General features: G+C 39.1%; 3 protein-coding genes across 6 annotated transcripts; all 3 read left to right on the plus strand.

Annotated features, from left to right (window-relative positions):
- Positions 1–140: 140 nt before the first annotated feature.
- Positions 141–1,223, plus strand: LOC128889545 (protein cornichon). Its single transcript, XM_054147260.1, has 4 exons — positions 141–339; positions 479–547; positions 639–895; positions 1,037–1,223. Exons 1-4 carry the CDS (start codon positions 250–252, stop codon positions 1,059–1,061), a joined length of 441 nt encoding a protein of 146 aa, XP_054003235.1. The 5' UTR covers positions 141–249; the 3' UTR covers positions 1,062–1,223.
- A 150-nt stretch (positions 1,224–1,373) lies between these two features.
- Positions 1,374–4,544, plus strand: LOC128889541 (phenylalanine--tRNA ligase beta subunit). The gene is made up of 11 exons (XM_054147256.1): positions 1,374–1,906; positions 2,037–2,092; positions 2,203–2,357; positions 2,459–2,528; positions 2,613–2,879; positions 2,947–3,126; positions 3,198–3,581; positions 3,651–3,731; positions 3,797–3,889; positions 3,961–4,240; positions 4,339–4,544. Exons 1-11 carry the CDS (start codon positions 1,849–1,851, stop codon positions 4,488–4,490), a joined length of 1,776 nt encoding a protein of 591 aa, XP_054003231.1. The 5' UTR covers positions 1,374–1,848; the 3' UTR covers positions 4,491–4,544.
- A 137-nt stretch (positions 4,545–4,681) lies between these two features.
- On the plus strand, positions 4,682–23,615 carry LOC128889536 (ankyrin repeat domain-containing protein 17). 4 transcript variants are annotated; one of them, XM_054147235.1, is made up of 29 exons: positions 4,682–5,507; positions 10,144–10,294; positions 10,379–10,587; positions 11,057–11,204; positions 11,288–11,568; positions 11,697–11,982; positions 12,077–12,378; positions 12,474–12,689; positions 12,778–13,425; positions 13,505–13,646; positions 13,737–14,296; positions 14,575–14,757; positions 14,835–15,045; positions 15,122–15,544; positions 15,623–15,964; positions 16,037–16,228; positions 16,303–16,668; positions 16,752–16,906; positions 17,007–17,182; positions 17,280–17,412; positions 17,608–18,350; positions 18,565–18,879; positions 19,016–19,210; positions 19,285–19,432; positions 19,518–19,725; positions 19,819–20,714; positions 20,852–22,108; positions 22,385–22,576; positions 22,786–23,615. In XM_054147235.1, exons 1-29 carry the CDS (start codon positions 5,304–5,306, stop codon positions 22,807–22,809), a joined length of 9,306 nt encoding a protein of 3,101 aa, XP_054003210.1. In that variant the 5' UTR covers positions 4,682–5,303; the 3' UTR covers positions 22,810–23,615. The 4 variants fall into 4 exon arrangements, with proteins under 4 accessions (XP_054003210.1, XP_054003207.1, XP_054003209.1 ...); XM_054147232.1 differs by having other exon boundaries at positions 10,144–10,587; XM_054147234.1 differs by having other exon boundaries at positions 10,144–10,587; positions 13,743–14,296.
- The last annotated feature ends 1,974 nt before the right edge of the window (positions 23,616–25,589 follow it).

The raw sequence follows: 25,589 nt of genomic DNA on the forward strand, positions 1-25,589 counted from the left end.
ATAAATTTACAATACAGGCGTACGTTTCGTACGGTTGCGAATAAATTACAATGTTACTACCCGTTTAAAGTAAGAAACAAGTATCAAAGTACACGTACGACAATCTCATCATTGATAGCAAGAAAACGTAAGTCGAATAACATTATAAACAGCTTGGTCATATATTAACTCATATAAAGGATGAGACGTTTGATTCGTACATGAATCTATATATTCACACAACCGTTAAAGTATTCAGTGACGTCGTGTATGATAACAATGGCGTTCAACTTCGCCGCTTTTTCATACGGTGTGGCTTTAATTGTAGATGCTTTCTTAATATTCTTTGTAATATTTCATGTACGTGTCATTTGTAAACAATAATAATTTTTTCAATGCAATACATGCGTGAATAATTGAACCAATTTATTCCTAACCTCGTACTTTGCACGTAAACATATATAGTTGTTTTTCTAATTAAAAACATTTATTTTTGCAGGTCATAGCATTCGATGAATTAAAGACTGGGTATAAAAATCCAATCGAACAGTGTAACAGCTTAAATCCGGTAAATCTCAACAAGTTTTTATAATACAACAATGTTTTATAACAATATATATTTGGAATGAAACTTTAATCATTGCAATTTCATATTTCAGCTAGTCATTCCAGAGTATAGTTTGCACATTTTGATTAATGTGTTATTTCTGATAAGTGGACAATGGTTTACATTGCTTCTTAATATCCCGTTAATAGCGTATCATTTATGGCAGTACAGTCATAGACCTGTCATGTCTAAACCAGGTCTTTATGATCCCACTAGTATAATGAATGCTCAGGTTTTGACATCTCACGAAAGGGAAGGATGGATTAAACTTGCGTTTTACCTCTTATCGTTTTTCTATTATTTGTACTGGTAAGTCTTTAATAGAAGATACATATATTAATATGTAACGTACACTTGCCTGTTTCCCATATGAAATTCACTTTAAAATAATATTCTATCGATAGCTCTAAAAATGTGAATCAAATTTTTTGCATAATTTCTATGTTTCAGCATGATCAGTTCATTGATCCAATGAACAAAACTATTTTTCTACTGCATTTGTAAGGACAATTTGCCATTGGGTCTTTAGTACGTTATAGTTCACAGATCCGATGTTTTCATCCAACCATGAAAAACAAGATTGACCAGTTTGTTAAAATATTACAGTTTTATAAAATAAAACTCTGCTCAAAAACTACTCTCTGTTTCTTTGTCATACTAATTAAAAGGATAATAGCAAGATAATTGAACAGAACAATAATGCTTGTATATTATTTATAGTACATTAAAAGTATTTTGTTTTATTTTCGTTACATTGGCGTGGTCACAAATATGAGTGATTCACTCTCAAAATGTAATTTAGTTTAATGACAAAATTCGTGGACTACCAGACATCAATTTATGTACTGTGTACTTATTGTTAGTTCATAATTATTGACATTAAATATTTTGTATTCATTACTATTCATGTATTTACAGTTTTATGCTTTGGTGTTTATATATTCTTAGACTTTTTGCTTTTATTTTAGTATTATAGTATTCGAAGAATAAGGATATTGATTCAAGCTTATATAGGTATGTATAATAAGTACTATGTTATATATTATAGCGAATGTGATTCTTGGTGATTCTAACCTCAATAAAATTTCTCTCATTCATTGTCGCTCAGCTCGGTCGCTGCTGTGTGTATATAGTTGATGGTCTGCTGTCCGAACATTTTCGAGTATTATCTTTAACGATACGTGAATTTGTTTATGAAATAAAATAGTCTTTACGAATTCGTGTCGCATTAAATATTAAGCCAGTTGTATATAATATAAAAAATGCCGACTATTAATCTCAAACGTGACTTATTGTTCAAGGCTCTTGGCAGAACGTATTGTAAGTTATGAATGATTGTACATAATTGCAACTATCCAGCTTATCATTTTTGTATCATCTATGTTTTTTACTTAATATATTAGTGTTTAAACATAACACTTGCAACCTATTTAAGATGATACAATTTCAGCGGACAATGAGTTTCAAGATTTGTGCTTCAAATTTGGTTTAGAATTAGACGAAGTGGTATGTATCTTCGAAATTTGTCAATTTATTTATCGATATATGTAGAGGATAAAAGTAGATATACTTTGGCATACATTATATACCTACATTAATAAAATGTAAACTTTTAGACATCAGAGAAGTTATTAATAACGAAGGAGAAAGGACAAAATGGAAATATGGAAGCATCTGATGAAATTATATATAAAATTGATATACCAGCAAACAGATACGATTTATTATGCTTGGAAGGTTTAACTCTTGGGCTACTCATATTTTTAAACAAGTATGTATAATTGTCACACTGATAATTAATTCGTACATATAAGGACTCCTTGTTGAAACTTTTATCTTATATTCTCTCTTTTTTCAAATGTTTTCATATAGAATAGACATACCACATTACGTATCGATACGCCCAGGTACAGGCATGCAGAAGATTACCATGACAAGCGAGGTACTTGGAAATTAATTTGATTATAAAAACAAATAATTGAATTATAAAACAATGTATTAGTGAAATATTTGCATCATATTGCAGTGCCTGAAAATCAGAGGACATATAGTTGCAGCTATTCTGCGTGATGTTACATTTACGCAAGACTCTTACAATAGTTTTATCGATCTCCAAGACAAACTTCATCAGAACATAGGAAGAAAACGAAGTTTGGTATCGATTGGTACTCATGATTTGGATAGTATTCAAGGTCCATTTTTATATGACGCGAAACCGCCAACCAATATTTGTTTCAAACCGCTTAATCAGGATAAAGAGTACACAGGAGAAGAAATTATGAACTTATATTCTGTGGGTGTTTTTGAACAAAATTTAATTTAATTTAGACAAGACTTTTCCATTGACAAACGTTTTTCAGAATCATGCACAATTAAAACAATACCTACACATCATAAAAGATAGTCCAGTTTATCCAATAGTGCAAGATAGCAATGGAACTATTTTATCCCTTCCACCTATTATCAATGGAGATCATTCAAAAATCACACTCAACACTAAAAATGTATTTATTGAATGTACAGCGATAAATCTTACAAAGGTAAAAGTAAAAGAATACATAATAGAATCGAGAACAATATTAACTAAAAATATGTATCTACTGATTTATAGGCGATAATAGTGCTGGACACTATAGTCTGTATGTTTAGTCAATATTGTAAAACAAAATATACAGTAGAAACGGTGGAAGTCGTATATCCCAATAATCAAGTATTTCACTATCCCGATTTAAAATATCGAACCGAAGAAATTGATTGTGAGAAAGCTGTAAAGTATATCGGCATAAAACAGAGAGCAGAAAAAGTAGCCAATCTACTTTCTAGAATGTCGTTAAAAACACGTGTTGTGAAGGATAACAATAAATTGAGTGTCGAAGTACCTCCCACTAGACACGATGTGATACATTCGTGCGACATTTACGAAGATATTGCGATAGCGTATGGATACAATAATATTCATAAAACTATACCATACTTATCCACGATCGCGGAGGAGGTAAGAATAAATTTAATTATTTTTAAAATTTACGACGTCATCTTTTCTTCTTTTGCATTTAAAACTTAGTTCCCACTTAATAAATTATCCGATCAATTACGTATGGAATTAGCTTGTGCTGGATTTACGGAAGCATTGACTTTTTCATTGGTAAGCAATATTTTCAGCAACCTTAATTGTATTCGTTTATAAATACTTGAATGATTTTTTTGTAGTGTTCGCGCGAAGATATAGCGGATAAATTGGGTCATAAATTGGAAAATATACCTGCAGTTCATATATCAAATCCGAAAACTTTAGAATTTCAGGTAGAAGAATTTTATTGGAAAGATGTCATTTTACAAGCTTTAGTGTTACACATTGTATGATAATATTGCAGGTAGCGCGTACAACCCTCCTGCCAGGATTATTGAAAACGCTAGCTGCGAATAAAAAGATGCCTCTTCCTCAGAAAGTGTTTGAAGTTTCCGATATAGTATTAAGAGATAATACTGTGGAAGTAGGCGCGCGTAATAAACGTCATTTGTGCGCGGTGTATTGTAATAAATCAGATGGTTTTGAAATAATTCACGGTTTATTGGACAGAATGTTACAGGTATTAGAAATACCGTGGAGCGTTGGCGAAAACTCAGATGGGTATTATCTTCGCGCTATCAATGGTAAGCGCGTTATTTTATTAGGGAAGTTAGGTGACAGTGCGTAGAAACGCAAGTTTGTTACTTGGTCTGCGTGCTTCACTTAATATGAATCTTTTCAGATCCCACTTTCTTCCCTCATCGTTGCGCAGAAATTTATTGTTATAACAAAGTGATCGGAAAAATGGGCGTTCTACACCCGGATGTAATCACAAAGTTCGATCTAAATGTACCCTGCTCCGTATTAGAGATCGAAATTGAATCATTTTTATAATGTGAAATGATTTGTTATTTATTAAACACTTAAATAAACAATGAATTCTTCGAACAGTCTGGTTTTATTGTGCGAAATGAATAATTAAGAAAATGCAAACATTACAATCAGATATGTTACAGTGTATCAGAATAACGGTAGGAGACTATGGAAACACGTTAAATATATTTAATCATGTTAAACAATTTTATTTTAAGTAAATTTTAAGTTCTATTTTACAGGAGTAAAGCATAGTCGAGCAACTTTCAACATAAGTTTTATTTTGTGTGTTATACATACGCGAGAATTTAAATTATAATTCGTTAATATATTCCTATATAAAAAGGACACATTAATTATATTTGTTAAAGAAGAAATAATAAAGTAAAAGAAACTGGAATAAAGGTAAATCGTACGTCGCATCGTTCCAAGTTTCTTCCAAACTTTCCCACATTACTTTCGAACAAATCAATGTTATTATCAGTATTTTTACAAATAGAAAAAGGCCAGTAGGGTCAAATTTTGACCAATAGCGATAGTTTCTATTGGATAATAATATCGAAGGAAGCAAATGCACGAGTGTTTTAAAACTGCAAATCGAAGTTACCCGCCACGGGAAACGAAAGATGGCTCGTCGAATCGCATGAAATTATATAGATGGTCAAAGAGGCATCCGGGAGTCTCGGTGTCGGCCATAGTAGAAATGGCGGGTGTTAGCTTACGTGAATGACGGCGATCGTGCTCGAGATTATTATCGAAAAGCAAGTGTTCTGTGTGTGTTTCGCGACACGGGAACGATACCTCAGTATCATATGATTCATCTGGAAGGTAAAGATGCAGAATGTAGCACAAGGAACGACCTCGGATAGTCAGAAGCACGAAAAATCAGCAAGCGTTCACCACGACATTGGAAAGACGTCGTCGACTCCCCAGTCTTCGAACTCCAGTCCCACGAAGTCAGAGACCGAGACCTTCTCCGAGCTGCAGCCACGCTTTATGGCAGACTCGTCGGAGAGCGAGGAGGACAGTGTTTCAGAGGTAAACCATGTCAAAAAACATGCCACGTCGTGGATAAAGATATTTTCTGCGATGAGAGGTTGAACGCACGCATGTACGCACGTATACGCACTATACACGCACGCACACGTACGAAAATCCGTCCGTCGCTTCTGCGTTCGTCCCGTCCAGTCACCGCACACACACACACACAAACACCCCTCCCTCCCTCTCAACCCCCTTTCCCTTCCGCCCTTATCTGGCGTTCTTCTTCTTTCTTATATACAAAGTTCGCTTGCTCGCTCTTACCTGCCTTCCGTACTTGTAGTTGTGGTGGTATATGAATGCGTCGTGTGTATATGCGAACAGAGCACCTACATCGCGCGCGCGCGCGCGCACACACACGCACACACACACACCAGCTTTCGATGAAATCTACTCGCGATCGATGTTGATCTTGTTCGACATTTTCTTATTTCTTCGCAATCTCTTTGGTGCAATTTCGTCGTTGGAATCATCGTTCTCTGTGCTCCTAAGTACGCGTATTAGATGCGGCGATACGTAGATACGATGAGTTGTCAATCTATTAATTATTATCGTTGGTATTTGAACCGTTTTAATTGTAATTTTCAATGTCCTGTTTACACTGAGATACGTGAATACGTGAATAGAATCGTGATAAAGATTGCTTGGAGAAGAAAGAAGTCGTTCCGCGAGTTGTCGTTACGGGGAAATTGGAACGAAACGTATCGTTGGTCTGTAAAAATCAACAGAAAACTATGTCATACCGTTCAGCGCTTTGTAATCGTATATGCTGTTGGTGAACAAGGCTGACAAGCGATCAAATAGAAAGATTCAGAGTCTTCTTGCAAAGTTCTAATTTGACAACGATCGCAGGATGTTGGCAACATAACCATTAAACGACTAATAGACAATCGAAACGAATTTTACGTAGATGTTTTTTAAAATAAAGGAATGGAAGGAACAAGAAGGGAATTCACGCAGGGACGTTATATAATCGGGATGTATGCGTTAATAGCTGATGGAACGTCAGCGTAGAGTCCGCGCGCAACACAGTTTCAAGAAATGTCCTCCAATTTCTCGGAATGTGCTTATTATTTTTCGTCAATTCTTTGATCTCATCGATCTATCATTCTGGATCTCGTTGTAAGTCTGTTGTCTGGCCAGTGTCGTTCGATATCGAATAAAAAGCGATTATTTATTGCAGGTATACCGAGACCTCGGCATCTAAAGAATATGTGTAACATTTTTCGTGTGTCATAGCTTCGCATGCCCTATGAACGAACACGTACAAGCGCTGGGTAAAGAACTCCGGTTAGCTGTACTGCATAATCAAGCGCGTGCGCACGCACGTGTACGCCTGTGTACACGTATATGTTTATAGAAGCAGCATTTATGCATGTATACGCACACGCACGTTTCCACGTATGTATTATACGTATATCCAGTGGCGGATCTAAACCTATCAGCGCCCGAAAGAAATGAAGCCTCCTCGGTTACTTCAACGGGCTCTTTCTTTTTCTCAATTGTTTTGTGAAAGACAAGTGTTATTATCACGAAGATGTGTTTACCAATTAGTTCTCAATTAGTCGAATAGTTTTCTCCTTAATACATTGTCGTCGTTATAGACTCGCAACAATCGTCATACAACGTTTATGGATCGTTAAGTTGGTTAGTTACTTTTTAGATATTCGATCCTGAGAATTGTAAGATGAATAACGTGTTCAAAACTTGGGATACTTAAACTTGGAAAAATCGAAAAGGGAAATACGTTAAAAATAGAAAAATGCGAACGACCATCTTGCGCTCGTCGTTTTTTAAAGTTATAAAAATGGTATTGGATAGAGGAAAATTGCATATGTAAATTTTAGTAAAAAAATGTTGTGTTTTTGTTCAATTTCTTGTTGAAATGTATTTTTATTGTTAATGATAAGCTTGTAAATGTTTCGGATAAACTTTGGAAAAAGTTATCAAGTTATTTACACAAGTAAAATTATAATCGATGCTTGCAAAGTGGAAAAACTAAATTAAATATGCAGGTAGTTGGTACAAGTACTGTTTAAGATAGTATGTTTCATTTGTGGGAATAGGTCTTTTTCGGTACAGAAAAATTAGATTTGGATAAGTAGTAGGATACAAATTATAATTGATTTTTTGTATCATTGTTCTAGATCAAGGTTCGTCAAACATTTTGGTTTTGCAGGCCAAAAAGGTAATATCAAGAAGACTGTCTAAATAATTGTGTGCAAGGTGGAGAATAAAAATAGAATAATTGCTGCACAATATAAGGAGGATTCTTTTTATGAAACTAATTAAACTATCATTAAACTAATTTGTGGTTGCTTATTGAATAAGAAAATGCTTGGAAATGCTTTCACATGGATAGGTAATGCCAAATGTTCCAATTAATCTATGCGAGTCCAGTCGCAACAAATAGGGAAAGATACGAGGATCGAAAGAGCAATTTTGCATCTCTGTTGGAAAATTCATATGAAAATGTTTCTCGGTTTGTTTTGATTATAGTTTGTCAACCTCTGTTCTAGATTATAATTTCATATAATGAATTTGTACCATGTTTAACATATACAAAATATCAAATTGTTACTACAATCGATTTTATTATATCCTTTTGATACACGCAAGATTCTTTTTAATCCAAGAGGTTAGAGAGAGAGAGAGAGGGAGAGAGAGAGAGAGAGAGAGAGAGAGAGAGAGAGAGAGAGAGAGAGAGATGAAAAAAGAATTCTCCTTTCCAAAAAAGTGTGCTTGACAATCGTAGCTAAAGCAGAGGTCGAAACGTATATTATTCCAAGTAATAATACTTGTACCAGTCACCTGTGTATACAATTTGGTTATTTACACAGACCACGCTGTTTTTTCGGAACAATTATTTGAAAGATCCATGAAATATAAAGAGTTAGTTTGGAGCCCCGAAGTGGAGGCTTAGTTTCACGAATAGATTCAGCCCTGCGTATATCTTTTCCACTGCGCTAGTAAACTCGCGTGTAGTAGATTGGCGGGCGCGCGCGTGTCCGTGCGTGTGCTCTGTGGCTGTACTCTCTGTATACGTATTTGTGTGTGCGCGCGAGTATTTTACGTCCGCTTGCACTACGTCGTGCGCCACCCAGCGGAGTTCTCCTCGGCCGCGTTTCCTCGCGTATTCGTGCGAGTTCGTGAGCCTGTTTGCTCCTCGGGTCGTCTTTACCTACGTTCTCTCTACGTTCATAGGTGTATTTCTACCTTTATCCTAACCGCCTATCTTGTTGTCCGTGGTACTGTCAACGAGCCGTTCCAGCTCTATCTTTGCCTCCGTCTCTACCGGTTGCTCAGCTCTCCCCCGTGTCCCGTGTCGCTCGTGTTCGTGGCGTGGAAATTGCTGAGAGCAGAGCCACCATATTATTCTATATTCTGCCAGGCAGCGGTTGTACGGAGCTATTTTTTTCTCCCCGCGATTTTTTTTTTGGTGCGACCGATTACATTAGTCAATACGACGTTAGTTACGCGCCCAGTGGATAATACGCGACGATTTCTCTTTGCTCGTGAATTATTTGAAAAATAAATTGAAAAAAAAAAAAACAAACGAGACGCGTAGGTACGCACGCAAGAGAGTATAGCGAGGAAGTGTCAGTTTCGTCCTTCTTGGAATGGCTGCACATTGTTCTTATGTCTCTATGTTCACTGGCAAGCGGTTTTAGTCGTTTAGAGAAGACGCGATACTTTCACCTCTCTTCTGATTTGCGTTTATGTCTCATCGGTTTCCACTCGTCGCGCGAGAGGATATGACCTCTACGCGAGATGTACGTACGATAATTTAGATTATGTGGAATTCTTCACTTGCTTTTTAGAACAAGTTTGAGACTCACGACCGTAAGATTAGCAGTAGCACATACACCAAGGATGCTTTCTTTCTCTGTTACTTTGTCCGAAACGCATCGCGTGCAACCTTTTATCTAATTCACATTCTTTGTTCTTTTTTTTTTTTGCATTGTTCGATTGATCGCATTTCCTTAGTAATAATTTCATTAATTTTTGCTAACAGTTTCTGATAATTGCTTGTTCATTGCGCGATATTTTTGTCCAACGAAATAACCTCAATTTTGGTAAAATGCTCGCTTTTATCTTTTATGTTAAACCTTTACGACTCAATCTTCTTTGAGTATTACGAGGACTATTGTTTTTGTATGGATCAAGCCTAGTTATAATATCTCTTATGATATCTAAATATTTTGTTCCTTAATATTTTGTCTGTTGGTCATCCATAAACACTGAAGCGACTCTGCGGTTCTTTGGTTACGTTGTACAGTGCTTTTGTGTATTTTCTGCAAATAATCTTTAAGAAATAAAAATAGTTTATTGTTTCGTATCTTTTGATGCATCGTGTATATGTATATATAAAGTAATAGAGCATTCCTGGAATGATGATATTACATTGCCTTTGTAGCCATAATTGTGAAAGAAACTAAGAAGAAAGTAATTGTTGCATATCGTTATTGTACAACTTTTCAAGTATAAACAAATTATACTCGTATTAACATACGATCCTATCTTATACATCGGTCTTACATGTATACTGAAATAATATATTTAAATTACAATTTTGTATAAAATCTATGTATCTTATTTAATTTCATTTCAAGCAATGTTACTTTATTTATAGGTGGAGTGTTTTGCGATTGATCAGGTTGAATTAGACGAAGGTCATCATTTAGAATCGTCCAAGTTTCTATTGACTCCTGAAGATCCAGAGAGATCCGTGGATCCTGAAACTCAGGCACGGTTAGAAGCTTTGCTGGAAGCAGCTGGTATCGGCAAGTTGTCGTCAGGCGATGGGAAGCACTTGGCTGATCACGAAGTGCTCCGTCGCTTAACATCTAGTGTTTCTTGTGCATTAGATGAAGCAGCAGCTGCATTAACTCGTATGCGCAGCGATAATCCACGCACACAAAACGAAAAACGCTCTCTTGTAGAGGCTTGCACCGACGGCGACGTTGGTACTGTTAGGAAATTATTAACGGAAGGACGCAGTGTACACGAGACTACAGAGGAGGGAGAGAGTTTGCTCTCTCTCGCCTGCTCGGCTGGTTACTACGAACTTGCTCAGGTTTGAGCTTTTTTCCATATTTCGTTTGCATTTTCAATATTTATAGGAGAGTATAAGCACATGTTGTGCATACAAGTTAAAATACCATATAGTCCATATACAAGATGGTTATTACCTATTTCAAAAATATTTTATGTAAATATTCGTATTTTCTATATTACCAAAGAATAGACTTATATTATATCGCTTGTATACTGTTTCGAGCAAGTACAAAGGAACGCTGGGTACTATTTTGATATTTGCTGCAAGAAATATCTATTAAGACGCTCGTGAAAATTTTATATGATTAATTTGCATGGAGTTTAACGTTTATTAAATAAAGTTATACTACTTTACATTCTTCTGTTTCATAAAGAGAAAGCGAAACGTGTAACTTCTCTTAGTTGTAAATGTTATAACTAATGCGTAATTTTTGTTAATTCCAGCGATAAAATTATTTTATTTCACGAATAACTTGTTGTACAAACAGGTACTTTTGGCAATGAATGCAAACGTAGAGGACCGTGGCATAAAGGGGGATTGTACCCCTTTAATGGAGGCCGCCAGTGCAGGGCATGTAGATGTTGTAAGCTTGCTTATCGCTCATGGATCTGATGTTAATGCTCAATCTACTTCAGGTATGAAATACAACTATACTAATCATAAGAATATCATACTAACGGTAATGGTTTAGAACCCAAGTAATTTGTTATATCTTCAGGTAATACACCCCTTATGTACGGCTGTGCGGGTGGTCACGAAGAGGTAGTGCGAGTATTGTTAGAAGCAGGTGCGAATGTTGAAGATCATAATGAGAATGGTCATACACCGTTAATGGAAGCAGCCAGTGCTGGACATGTCCCAGTAGCCAAGATCTTACTAGAACATGGCGCCGGAATTAATACTCATTCCAATGAATTCAAAGAATCCGCTCTAACACTGGCTTGCTATAAAGGACATCTCGAAATGGTTCGCTTTCTGCTAGAAGCTGGTGCAGACCAGGTATTTTTCCAATGTGGTTCATTTTATTTCTTAGAAGCCATGTTTTAAAGATGAGCAAATCTTATTCGTATAGGTCGTTCACCTTTAATTCGTCATTTGAAGTTTGTATAAAATCTTTCATTTTGCAGGAGCACAAAACTGATGAAATGCACACTGCCCTTATGGAAGCATCGATGGATGGTCACGTAGAAGTAGCTCGTTTACTCTTAGATTCGGGTGCGCAGGTGAATATGCCAACGGATAGTTTCGAATCTCCGTTAACGTTAGCTGCTTGCGGAGGTCACGTTGATCTTGCTATGCTTTTGATCGAGAGAGGAGCAAATATCGAGGAAGTGAATGACGAAGGTTATACTCCGTTGATGGAAGCGGCGCGTGAGGGTCACGAAGAAATGGTTGCATTACTTCTAAGTCAAGGTATCGCGTCGGTCGATATTTCGTTACAACGAACGAGAAACGTTGCGATTACGTAACAAATAGTTCAACATGATCTTTGTGTGTTCCGATACAGGAGCAAATATCAATGCACAAACGGAGGAAACGCAAGAAACAGCCCTTACCTTAGCTTGTTGCGGTGGCTTTTTAGAAGTCGCTGACTTTCTAATTAAAGCAGGAGCCGATATCGAATTGGGGGCCTCTACCCCTCTGATGGAAGCTGCGCAAGAGGGCCATTTGGATCTCGTTCGATATTTACTCGAATCTGCGGCGGACGTTCATACTCAAACGCAAACGGGAGATACAGCGTTAACGTATGCGTGTGAGAATGGCCATACGGATGTCGCGGATCTTTTACTTCAGTTTGGTGCTGACTTGGTACGTGTTTGATACGAATGACGTTTAAAGAATATTTAATGGTGAGTCGATATATTTACGCGAGTCCTATCACCTTTTTTTATGTAAATATATAGGAGCACGAATCGGAAGGAGGCAGAACACCGCTGATGAAGGCATGCAGAGCTGGTCACCTCTGTACGGTTCAATTTCTTATATCGAAACATGCAGATGTTAATAGACAAACGACGAACAACGATCATACTCCTCTTTCGTTGGCCTGTGCTGGTGGCCATCTCGCAGTTGTGGAACTTTTGCTTGCACAGTCTGCAAATCCATTTCATAAACTGAAGGTATGAATAATAATTTTTATTTAAAATATTACTATTCAAAATATCTACCAACAATGAAGACAATAAGCTTCATGTTTTCTCGTTATAGGATAATTCTACAATGTTAATAGAAGCTGCGAAAGGTGGACATACCAGCGTAGTTCAACTTCTATTAGATTATCCCCATAGTATTATGATGAGTGCGCCACATAATGCAGCTCCTGCACCCATGTTGCTTCCTCAACAACAACAACAACAACAACAACAACAGCAGCAGCAGCAGCAGCAGCAGCAACCGCAACAGCAGCAGCAGCAGCAGCAGCAGCAGCAGCAGCATATAACGCACCAACAGCATATACCCCATCAACAACAAGCATCCACCACGCAATCGCAACATCAGCAGCAACAACAACATGCTGCGGAACAATCGCAGACGCAAAATCTTCAACCTAAACATAATACGCAAAAATCGTTGTTAAGAAAGAATCGATCAGTAACCATGACGCCCGATATGAGTCTCACTTCCGCTGAGGCGCAACAAGTTCGTTCTCAGCCCGCAGGAGAATCAATTGTAGCAACTAAAGACGATACTAATATACTGGATAAAGGCAGCGGAGGATTTACTAACCTTTCAGAACCTAATATTAGCCTTAGTCCTGCTCCTGCGCCAACGCCAGGATTAAATGTCTCGGAAAGTCGAAAGAATACTCGGCAAGAGCAAATTCTACATAAGCAACAAATTCTCGAAGAACTACAAGCAAGTGTTTTTTCAAATTAATTTCATCGTGAACCTCTTGCTGAATGATGTTTAATAATGCGAATTCTGAATATTTTAGAGGGTAGAGAGAGAGCTCCAAATTAAGGGTGCTGGCCATTTGTTTTCCGGTTCGAGGAATTCCGTCGTAACTCAGCAGCAGCAGCAGCAGCAGCAGCAGCAACAGCCGGAAGAAGCCAGCGAACCAGATACGTTGTCACCAGGTATGTCGAACGTTGTTTCGCGAGACTCCTCTCTAACGATAATCGCGTTTGCGTAAAATATTTCTTAATAGTAATATTTTTCATCGAAAGGTTTAGTTTGCAGTACGACTGGTATGTCCGGAAATTCTTTAACTCATCAAGGTACCAGTCAGGCAATGTCGCTGTATTATAACGCTTTTCTCAGAGGAAAACGAATGGCACAAGAAACTCAATTGTCTTTACCTCCCGAAATTTTTCCTACAACAAATCCACTTTCTCTTGCAACGATACCTGTTACGTCGTCCGTTCCGCTGGTCACCTCTAATACGTCTTCGACGACTACGCCGACTCCTCCAAGCATATCTACACCACCTACCGTTATGGCTGTTTCCCAACCTATTACCGCGAGTAGCGACGTCAGCCAAAACACCGCCATAAGCGATCGTCCGAAAGCAAAGCCCGTCTCTAAAAAAGAGGGTAAAAATATTCGGAAGGCTACGTCTAGCGTAGTAGGCGGTAAACTGCAGCAGCAGCAACAACAGGCGACCTTGATGGCTGGTCTTCAACAACAATATCAGCAGAAACAACGACAACATACCTATCAAGTTCAACAGGTACATCAGCTGCAGCAACTCAATCAACAGCTTCAGTTACAGTTGGATCAAGTACAGGTTTGTTCTTTTGTACATTTGTCGTTTGCCTTTATCAACATATTTTGGTTTCAAGCGGGACATTATTATACGATGTTACACCACTTAACCATCCTATTTTTTTTATACTTTCAAATGTCTATGAATCTTATTTAAAGCCGATATATTGTATGTAAGGCATATGTAACGAGATATAATAATATAATGCGTTAGGGTATTGGATATAAAAGTTATATCTAGGGAAAACGTAATGATAATGTACTTCGTAAGCAAAAAACAAGCACTTCGTGTATAACTAGGTACAGCAACAGCAACAACAGCAGCAGCAACCACAGCAACAGCCGCAAGGCCAACAACAACCGTTACAATCGCAGTCTCAACAACAGACTGGAGCAGTTGCTGCTAATGGAAACAACATACTTATGCCTACCCAGTTGATGTCGCATCTCCATCCTACGCATACTCATCATCTTCACGACCAGGTAATTGTAGGAATAAAATAGGCCTAGGAATAAAATAAACATGGACATTTTTTTATTCTTGTAAATTACATATGCAGCAAACGACTCAACAAAATCTAACGGAACAGACAGATCCTGAGTTAGCAAGACTGCATCGGGACGGAGCCTGCCCCTTTGTCGCTGCTGCTCAAAAAGCAAAGACACTCTGCACTAGCGAAAGCGTTATAAAATTGGAAGACGGCACGCATATTCCTCTCGACGACGCTTTCGAAATTTTTCGATCTATTAGTTTCGATGATACTGTCGATGGTAAATATCCAAATGATTCCCTGTCGATTCTTCTTTTCAATTCGTATAGTTTATTTTGAAACATTTCGTGGTTAAGTAGCAACGGAAGATCAAGAGAAACTCGAATTAAAAAGATTGGAAGTATCGAATAGTAAGGATCCACAGCAACCGCAACCGCAACAGCAACAGCAACAGCAACAGCAACAGCAACAACAACAACAACAACAACATTTACAAACCACGCAAATTGTTCAACAGACGACCAGTCCTTATACATCTCAAGAATATTTTACCAATCCCGTATTGTCGGTACCATCTGTTTCGTTGCCGACCTTGCCTTCGCTCCAAGTAACCAGTGCTGGTGTTCAAATACAAGCAGACATATCAGCAGGTTTACAGTTAACCAGTACCCAGTCTCTACAAAATCAAGCATTTAAAGACTTAAAAGCGTATCAAGAAGGATATCTCGAGGGACTTCGCCATTTTCAACCTCAATTGTTACTTCAGTCTTCTCAGATAAGTAAGTGTCGTAAATACAAGTGATTCGTATTTGAAATATCGAATTTTCTTCATACAAACGTATTTTATTTGCAAGCAGCATTTCCTACGCAAGCTTTACCAACTGTAACCGAAGCGACAGGAATAATAGATAGCATACCTCATCAAACAAACGGTTACGTGCAATCGACAGCCTGTAGCACTAATCAAGTTCAAGTGGCTACTCAGACCCAAGCTCCAGCAACGACTACCGCTGCGACTATAGTTGCTTCGGATAAAAAACAAGTTTACACCGCTCCAACGACCGGTAAAGGCAAAAAGGGAAGATATCCGCTTTTGTCTCAACAACAACAACAATCATGCCAACAACAACAAACTGCCAATACCCAGCAGCAGGCACCTAATTTTCCCAGTCAAAATTATCAATTAGATCCAACCACAGGTGAGAGGTGCAGATCTATTAGTTGTTCATTAATACCAGACATATTGTTTTCATAATAAATGTTTATTTTAGTTGCTGGTCAATATACAACAGGTGTTCCGACGGTTGGTGGTTACACGACTAACCAAGTACCACCCGCGCCGTTTTCCTGTATGGATGTTGACTCGGAGACAGACAGCAATCACGATACAGCATTGACTTTGGCATGTGCTGGAGGTCACGAAGAACTTGTTGAACTCTTATTGAGTCGCGGTGCCGATATAGGTAACGTCTAATAAGTAAAGCTATATATATATATACATACATACATACTTATCGAGATATATTTTATTTTCCAGAGCATAGAGATAAAAAGGGGTTCACTCCGCTAATTTTAGCAGCAACGGCAGGACACCAGAAAGTAGTGGAGATTCTTTTGAATCACGGGGCTGATATAGAGGCCCAGTCTGAACGTACCAAGGATACGCCTCTATCTCTCGCTTGTAGCGGTGGCAGATACGAAGTGGTAGAGCTTCTGCTGAACCGTGGTGCCAACAAGGAACATCGTAACGTTTCCGACTACACACCTCTGAGTCTTGCAGCATCCGGTGGTTATGTTAACATAATAAAGCTTCTCCTTAATCATGGTGCTGAAATCAACTCCCGAACTGGCTCAAAATTGGGCATTTCGCCGCTCATGCTCGCCGCTATGAATGGTCATGTTGGTACGTCTATACACATTTTAAATAAAATTACTCTTAGCGTGTTAAACGTTAGGTATAATGATGTTTTAAATAAAAAATTGCAGCGGCGGTGAAACTGTTACTGGATATGGGCAGTGACATAAACGCTCAAATTGAGACTAATCGTAATACAGCGCTAACATTGGCGTGTTTTCAAGGAAGACACGAGGTCGTTAGCCTTCTTCTCGATCGTAAAGCCAACGTAGAACATCGTGCCAAGGTACGGATTAAATATTTACTCGCGCGCTATACAATATAAATCCTTAAACTAAGAAATGCATTAGAGTAACTAAATGTGTGTACTTATATATTTTCCATAGACTGGATTAACACCATTAATGGAAGCAGCTAGTGGAGGGTATGTCGAAGTCGGACGCGTCCTACTTACTAAAGGGGCAGATGTTAATGCTACGCCTGTTCCATCGTCCCGCGATACTGCCCTCACTATCGCTGCTGATAAAGGACACTGCCGTTTCGTAGAATTATTACTGTCGAGGTAGACGCTTGTTTGTTAATGTACCAAAGAATGTATGCTTATTCAAGATCCATTTTGTTTTCAGTAACATAAGACATGTTCTTTATCAATTTTATAGAGGTACTCAAGTAGAGGTGAAAAATAAAAAGGGAAACAGTCCGTTATGGTTAGCAGCAAACGGTGGACATTTGAACGTTGTCGACCTACTGTACCACGCTGGTGCGGACATCGATTCGCAGGATAATCGCAAGGTAAACCAGAATGCTAAAATTCAATTAACATGCATAGTAAAATATGTTTTTTCATAAATTATGTGATCTATATATAAAAAATATATATATACCAATTATCAAAGAGGACCCAAGTGGAGGGTAGAATCGTTTATTAAATAAGTAAGCTATGCTTGTTGAATCTGTACGATGACAAGCGAAACACATTTCTTGTAGGTGTCTTGTTTAATGGCTGCTTTTCGTAAGGGGCACATCAAAGTGGTTAAATGGATGGTAAATCACGTTACTCAGTTTCCCAGTGATCAAGAAATGACAAGGTATATAGCGACCGTCAGTGACAAAGAACTTTTAGAAAAATGCCAAGAGTGTGTAAAAGTTATTCGAGCTGCGAAAGAGACTCAAGCCGCAAAGGCGAATAAAAATGCGACTATATTATTGGAGGAACTCGATATGGAGAAGACCAGGGAGGAATCGAAAAAAGCAGCTGCCGCTCGTAGACGAGAACGAAAGAAGAAAAAGAAACTCGAAAAGAAAGAAGAGAAACGAAAATTGCATGAGGAATACAAGAAAAGTGAAGGAACTTACGAGGACAAGGAGGAAAGCGGAAAGAAGTCAGGCGACGAAGAATGCGACAGGGCGGACGATAGCGAACATGAAACTGGCGACGGTTGCGAAAGAATGGATAGCATGCCATCGCCAGTTAATAGAAGCCCTGAGGGACCTGACAGAGAGGAAGGCGACAGTGGAATCGATGCAAACAGTCAAGGCAGCTGTAGTAGCAACGATGTCAAAGCTAGAGAAAAAAAGAAAGAGAAGAAAAAAAAGAAAACAAACAGTCCTAGCAATAACGAAAAGGATACGTCTCCCCAAAGATCGCCCAAGTCCGTGATCGCTCAAAGCGCTTCTTTGTCTCAAAGTTCCATTACGCCAACCAAATCTCAAACCAATACCTCTGAGAAGTAAGTTGGAACAATTATAATAAAGGGTGGGTATCGAGAATGGCAGTTTCCTATTTGCATTAATAATATTTATGATTTTCATAAAATATATCTATATATCATACATTTTGAAACAAATAATTAATACATAACTATTACGCAATCAGTATCGATACTCATCCTTTACAGATGACACATTCTTTACAGACGTTTGTGCAACGATCTTAATTTTTAGGAGAACCATGACTAATGTCACCAACGGAGTATCCGTGCCCACCACTTCTATTACGGCGAGCACCAGATCCTCGACTGTTAATTGTGGTGAACGTAAATTAAAAGGTCAACTGGTGTTTGAGTCTTCGAGACATCCAGCCGATAGGGAAGATTTCGAAGCAACCGGAAACGAAACGTATATGCCTGGCAAAGGCAAGAAATCTTACACTAATCAATACGATGGAGATGCATTGAACACTTCTACCAAGTTGAACACTACAACTAGTCCCAAGCAGGGTGGCAAGCGTGAAGAAGGTTGGAAGGAAGTTGTGCGAAAGTAAGAAATTGCAATTTTATTTTATAATATATTCTTTCTTTCTTTTCTTTTTTTAATTCTTTTGTATATTTATTACGTTTTGGTCTAATGGTAAACAAATTGATAAATAAACAAAATAAAAACCCTTCTGAAATAGGGGGCAATCCGATGATTCGGGGAGATTTATGAATTCACCATTCCGTTCGAAGAAAGTTTCTGTTCCACCGAATGCTATTAGTCGGGTCATTGGGAGAGGTGGCAGTAATATAAATGCTATTAGAGGCGCAACAGGAGCGCATATCGAAGTAGAGAAACAAAGCAAATGTCAAGGCGAACGAATCATTACTATCAAGTATGTGCTCGATCGTTTCATTCTTTCTCGAATAACTCAAATAAATCACATTCCTCTTGTATTGTTATTTTCAGAGGGTCATCCGACGCGACAAAACAGGCTCATACGTTAATAGCAGCTCTTATTAAAGATCCGGACGTTGATATATTGCAAATGCTTCCGAAATCGAAACTAACAGTCGTCACGACTTCCTCTTGGGATAAGACCATTTCTACCGTAGCCGTAAGATCGAACAAAATAAATAAATTGCTGAGATTTTAACACGGTGAATCTGTTTTGTAACCAAACATATGTTTTTTCATTTTAGTCGAGTAAAGCAAAGTTGGGTCCTGTAAGTAAACCACCTAGTCTAACGTCAAATTCCAATAGTACGCAAATTAATAAATCTAGTTACCCGTCGGGAGTTTCCACCGTCAATCAGTTGATTCCACTCCGATCGTCGTCTACCATTAAACTTGCTGGAGCATTTCCCACACCCCTGCCACGTGCAACCGCACCTAGACTCGTCGCTGCAGGTAGTGTATAATATACATCTCCTATATATTCCACTACTTTTTATAAATAATAGAATAAAATTTCGATTGCCTATAACACTTGTTTGTACGTAGCTGAAAAACGAGCTCAAGCTGTAGCCGCTCAAATGGCTTCGTCATCGAACACGAAGACGACGATGTCGTACACCAGCGCGATCATGACCGCTGGAAGAGCAACAAAAATCGTGACGACGAGCACCACGCAAACGTTCGCAGCGAAATTGTCCGAAATCACTGCCAACAGCCATACATCGACCACTGTGATGCAGTCCACGCATACCACGGTGAACAAACAGAAGTCGTTGCAAGCGAACACTGTTACCGTGATGTCAGCTACGGCTGCCGCAACGGCCCAGACCTCGTCTCAGCAGCCCATAGTCAGTACATCGCCGAAACACTGCCGACCACTGCCTACCTTGTCTGCCCCGCCAACAATGGTCTCGCATTACACTGGAAAATCTACTTACTCTCCCGGCTCGAACGCCGCGATATCGCCAGCAACGAGCACAGCGATCTCGTATTGTCCAGAGAGTTCGAACACCTCGACCTGCTCGAATTCGGTTCGAGTCAGCCCGTCGCCGCCAATTGTGTCGCAGTGTCAGCAGTTGCAACAGCAGCAGCAGCAACAACAACAACAACAACAACAACAACAACAACACCAACAGCAACAGCAAGTACGGAGCTCGACGCCAATCGCGTCTACGATTCAAGAACAACAACACCAACAGCAACAGCAACAGCAACAGCAACAGCAGCAGCAGCAGCAGCAGCAGCAGCAATCGAACAACACGCCTCTCGAATATTCCTTGTTCAACGACACCTTCACGAAAGTTACCCAACAGTCGATGTGGGGCGGTCGAGAAAACGATTCTCAGAAGGGAATGAACTTTGCGACGGTAGCTGGAGGTGGAGTCTCCGTGAACACGTCGGGCTCGTCATCGTCCAAATTCATTGATAGCGTGCCTCCTCAGGTTAGTATCGATTCTATAATGTATTTTGAGGAGCTGAAAAAATTGCTCCTGCGTAGAATTCTGATTCTCTAAGATATCAACAAGTAAGTATTGTACAATATGTATATTGTTTCAATTTTTTACGTATATCCAAACAGGTGGATGCATCAAAAGCTCCTGGATATCGAGGAACAACAATGTGCTCTCCAGTCTCGAGCAAGTCGAACAACACCACTAACACAAACGCGAACAATATGGGCAGCGTTGCGTCGTCGAACACAGGCCACAGTTCCATCCAGCCACCTCAATTCCAATCTTCTGGAAATTACAACGAGCATTCTCTCTCGAACAAGCCACCAGGTAGCCTAGCCGTGGCGCGACCGGTAATGCCTCAGCAAAACATGGAAATGGGGGCAGCTATGGGTGCGCAATTTAGCAGGCCAGTATTTCAAGGCGAATTGACATCGCGTAACGCCACGACGCATCAGCCGCACGTCATACCCTCTACGTCACAGCCAACGTTAGACGTGGGTTTGTTTAAAGCGAATAACGTCGGTTACGAACACCCGAACGTGAATTCCAGCTTACTAAAGATGGTGCCGAACGAAGGACAGGGTCACCCTCTTCTTCCCTTCCACCCCCATATGCAAAATTTCACCCAAACAATAGCAGCGCCATCCGCCTCGGTAAATACTACCGTCAGTATGTCGAGGTTAAATCCCAGAGCACCAGACTTTTCTAGCTCGCTGCATTTGAACAGCAAACCACAGGTGACGATGTTCAACGCCGGATCAGCGGCTGGAATACATCCAAACATGTTCGCGACGGTACCGCCACCACCTCCGTCCGCGATTCAATCCAACAATTTAGCTATGCTCGGCAACTTTCCCTTGGGAAAGTATCAAGCGCCATCACGAGCCACCCCTAACACTGGTATCTCCACCAACGGGCAAACGCGTTGGCCATTCGCTCCACCGCACAACAATTACCCACCTCACCAAGATCCCATGATGGGTCAAATAGGCTTCTCCAATCATTTGGCGAGTATAACCGCGCAACCTGGTAGCATCGATTTGATCACAAACTTGGAGAACGGCGGTTCGCCGGCAATATCACCATCCTCGCCGGCGGCGCACGTGGTTCAGGAGTTGGGTCAACTGAAAATAGAGGATCGCAAAGTGCCACGACCGATTGGTACGGAGAGAGCGTGGAAGAATTACGCTACGGCGGGCATGGGGCCTGGTGGAGACGCCGATTCCATCAATTGGATGCTGAATAACGAGAAACTGGTTGGATCGTGGGCAAACCTGGGGCCAGGCATCGACAGGCATCAGGTGTTTAGATCCAACGCTGCTTACAATCGTATATCCAATGTCGACGCGGAACTACACCAGATGATGGAATCCTCCTTTCAGGTATGCACTTCTTGTCGTTATGTTTCTCTCTACTAATCATCTGTACCTTACATTCACTACTACATATCACATATGTGTGATTCTTTTGAAATACCAACATTCCATCAAGCAAGTGTAATAGTACAAAGTGTCAGTTTGACAGTTAAAATAGTCTTTGTAATCTTTGGTGATATGTAATAACTCCTGCAACTTGTTCGTGTTCTTCTGGAATACAAATTATTATATCTATGGAAACACGGTATAAATATGATAGATTGACAATTATGTTCGACTTAGGGTCACGTGGACACTCAGCAACAACCGTTCCCTAACGGAAGCGCCGCAGCTCTGTCGCTAATGCCAGGATTGACGTTACTACCGGGACAGTTTGGAACGCCTGCGTTGACGGAAATCCCTCCAAACGAGCAGAACAAAATGGATCCACCCGCGTGGGGAATACCAGACGGTGTTCAAGATAAGCAACATCCGGTAAGTTGCATATTAGTCCGCTAACGAAAAGGTCTCGTTATGCAGAATCTATATCTGACATTTGTTCATTCTTTACACTGTAAGGACACCATTGGCGCGACTAATTTCTCCCTAAAATTCTCCAATTACCTCAAAAGTTACCTACGTGAAACTTTCCTCCTCGGTTTCTTTGAAACGTTCACGTGGATCATTTAACAATTTGATTGCAGGCATGGAATAAATGGACCCATTAAAAAGGAAGAAACTTTGCGAAAAGTAACACACTTGGCTTCTTTACCCGAGCGATACGATATAGAACCTGGAACTCAAAGTAGTGAATAGATGGAACTGGAATACGAAGCGTTGTTTCTAGCCACTTGAATTACTATCCTAATTATATTCATTAAAACACAAATTCGATATTATTTGTCATGCTAGGTGATAAGGCGGTAAATCCTTACTACAACTTATTGCTATTATCTAGTATAATTACGCGATCCAAATGATTACCGGACATGACATAAACAGAGTTCAACGAAACAAAAAAAAAAAAGGAAAAAATACATAGAACGGCAGAGCAGAACGGAGCAAAAATATTTGAATCGTTGGTCTCTCCGGGTTCGTCTTTTGTCTAACCTTCGGACACGCTGCTTCTGTGTACACCCAGGACCGTAACTCGAGGTCGACGATATCATAACTCGACTCAATGAAATGTTGACGACAGTTTATCAGACTTCTTCCTATCTTAATCGTTGCCGGATCGATTTGTCCCATTTACGAGAATTCAAATCTTAACGGTATTCGCTAGGCATTCGTGATAATAAATTCAAATACGCATACTACGTCGGCTTTAGCTTCACCCCCTTAGTATAGTAGTTCACTCGAATTAGAATTCCTCGCATCCTTGTTTTTACCTCCACATATTTCGCGTATCGAATTGAAAAAAAAAAAAGAAACGAATACTTTGTTTCAATTACGTACGCGAATTAGACACGAGAAGGCTTCGATTCGCCACATGGATAACCACCTCGAGTGTTAAATAGTACGTAACAACATTCAACAACAACAACAACAACAATAACAATAACAGGAATGAGTATATTATCGTAACGGAAGAAACAACTTTTGTGTTCGATGAAGGGTCGAATGAGATTACGGAAAAAAAGAAGGACATGGGGAAAATCGTCGAGACCCGGGAACCTCGTCGATTCCTTCTTCGCATTTTCGTGCGTCGTTTTTTCTCCCAGATCAAAATATTTCTACATTTCTTCGTGCTAGAACTCTCCAGTTCCAAATTGCATAGATCGTCGACATCCTTATGTCGACGGTGTTCCCATTGGAACGCGTAGAGAAATCAAATGTCTCGTATACGATTCGTGAAAACTCGATTGCGACGACTACGCATGAAAATTCTTTTGCTCGACGAGATACTACTCTTTCTCGCTTCTGGCGTTCTCCTACTTTTCTCTTCGATCTCGTCTTTCGTTGAAATTCACCGAACGCAAAAGACGCGGATACATTCATTGTCCACGTTGTTTGGAGGGTGGGTGGGGGTGGGGGTGGGGCGGGGGGAGAGACAGAAACGGAAAGAAGTTTAAAGACACTCGCATAAAATACGAGAAACACACATGGTTGCTTCTCGGACGAAACAACACGACCAGATATGAACATCGTTTGAATTATATGATCTAAAAATGAATAGAAAGAAGAAAAAAAAAACATGTTGGCACGAATTAACGCGCGCGCTGTACTAATAATACATTAAATATTATGTATACCGAATCCTATTCGATCAATGAATATTGTTCATTGTTAAACAGGTAGTGGGCCGCCGACACGTAAATATAACTCCGTGCGTCCCTAGCAACAGTGCTATTATAATACTATTATTGCTGTGGTGGTAATAATGTTTATTATATTATATTATGGTTATTATTACACAAGACGTAATTATAGGAAATGGAAGGTAAATAGAAAAAAAAACGTCACCTGCTGTTTCGGCTGGACTAGTACGATATAATTAAATATTCTAGATAAACACTCGATATACATACATAAGAAAAAAAATGTTCATTTCGATTGGACATTTGAAAATCTTTCTTGGCGGGGATTTCGACAAGTGTTCAATACACATAGCGACGATACTGTAATTGAAACGGTCCCCTACGCGTAAGTTTCGATGAAGCTCGTGGAAATTGTACTAGAGCTTTTGATCTATTATTCCAGGGAGCGCTTCAATTATTCTCTAAGATACGTTGTTATAATTTAAAGCCTATTTTCAAATTTGATTTATGATAATTCCGATATACAACACAAAACTATTATATGACATACAACAATAAAGCAAATAAATGAATAAATAAATAAACACAAGTTCCGTTTGTTACTTGATTTATTCGCAATTACTACACGACGATGAATGTATGTTTATGAACTGTTTGTTACTCTTCTACCAAAAGAACAAGAAGACGACTAATTTTATTTCTAGGAAAGCGAGGGAGGAAGATTAGGAGAAAGGTTTAGAGATTCGAATAGCTTGAAAGGATCAATTGCTTAGGGTTAATCCTGAGGAACCATTCTATAAGTTTTAATTAAGATATTAAATAGTTGATCAATTGATAAACATAACTTTGCATACCACTTTGACGCTCTTAAGGCTCAATTTAATTCTATTTTAAGCAAGCAATATTTTATTATAAATCAATAAAGAATCAAAACATTAAAACCATCCTTTCTTGTAATAATGCCTCCTAACAATTGTAAATTGGAGGCTCCTTCGAGTTATAAATCGACGCCTAACCATATTAGTTATTTTTCGTTTATTTTATTAGTTTATAATTTATATGATGTAAAATCTGTAACAAGGGCAAACAAGAAAATCATTATGGAGTATACAGGGTGTCCCAAAACTCGGGGAGGAGCCGAAAATGGGGGGTAGCTGAGACGATTCTGAACAACAATTTCCTTTGCAAAAATGTCGGATGGGGCTTCGTTAAGGAGATATTAAGCGAAAACCCCGACCAATCAGAGCGCG

The sequence above is a fragment of the Hylaeus anthracinus genome, unplaced genomic scaffold (genome assembly GCF_026225885.1).
Source record: "Hylaeus anthracinus isolate JK02 unplaced genomic scaffold, UHH_iyHylAnth1.0_haploid 11997, whole genome shotgun sequence".
Classification (NCBI taxonomy): domain Eukaryota; kingdom Metazoa; phylum Arthropoda; class Insecta; order Hymenoptera; family Colletidae; genus Hylaeus; species Hylaeus anthracinus.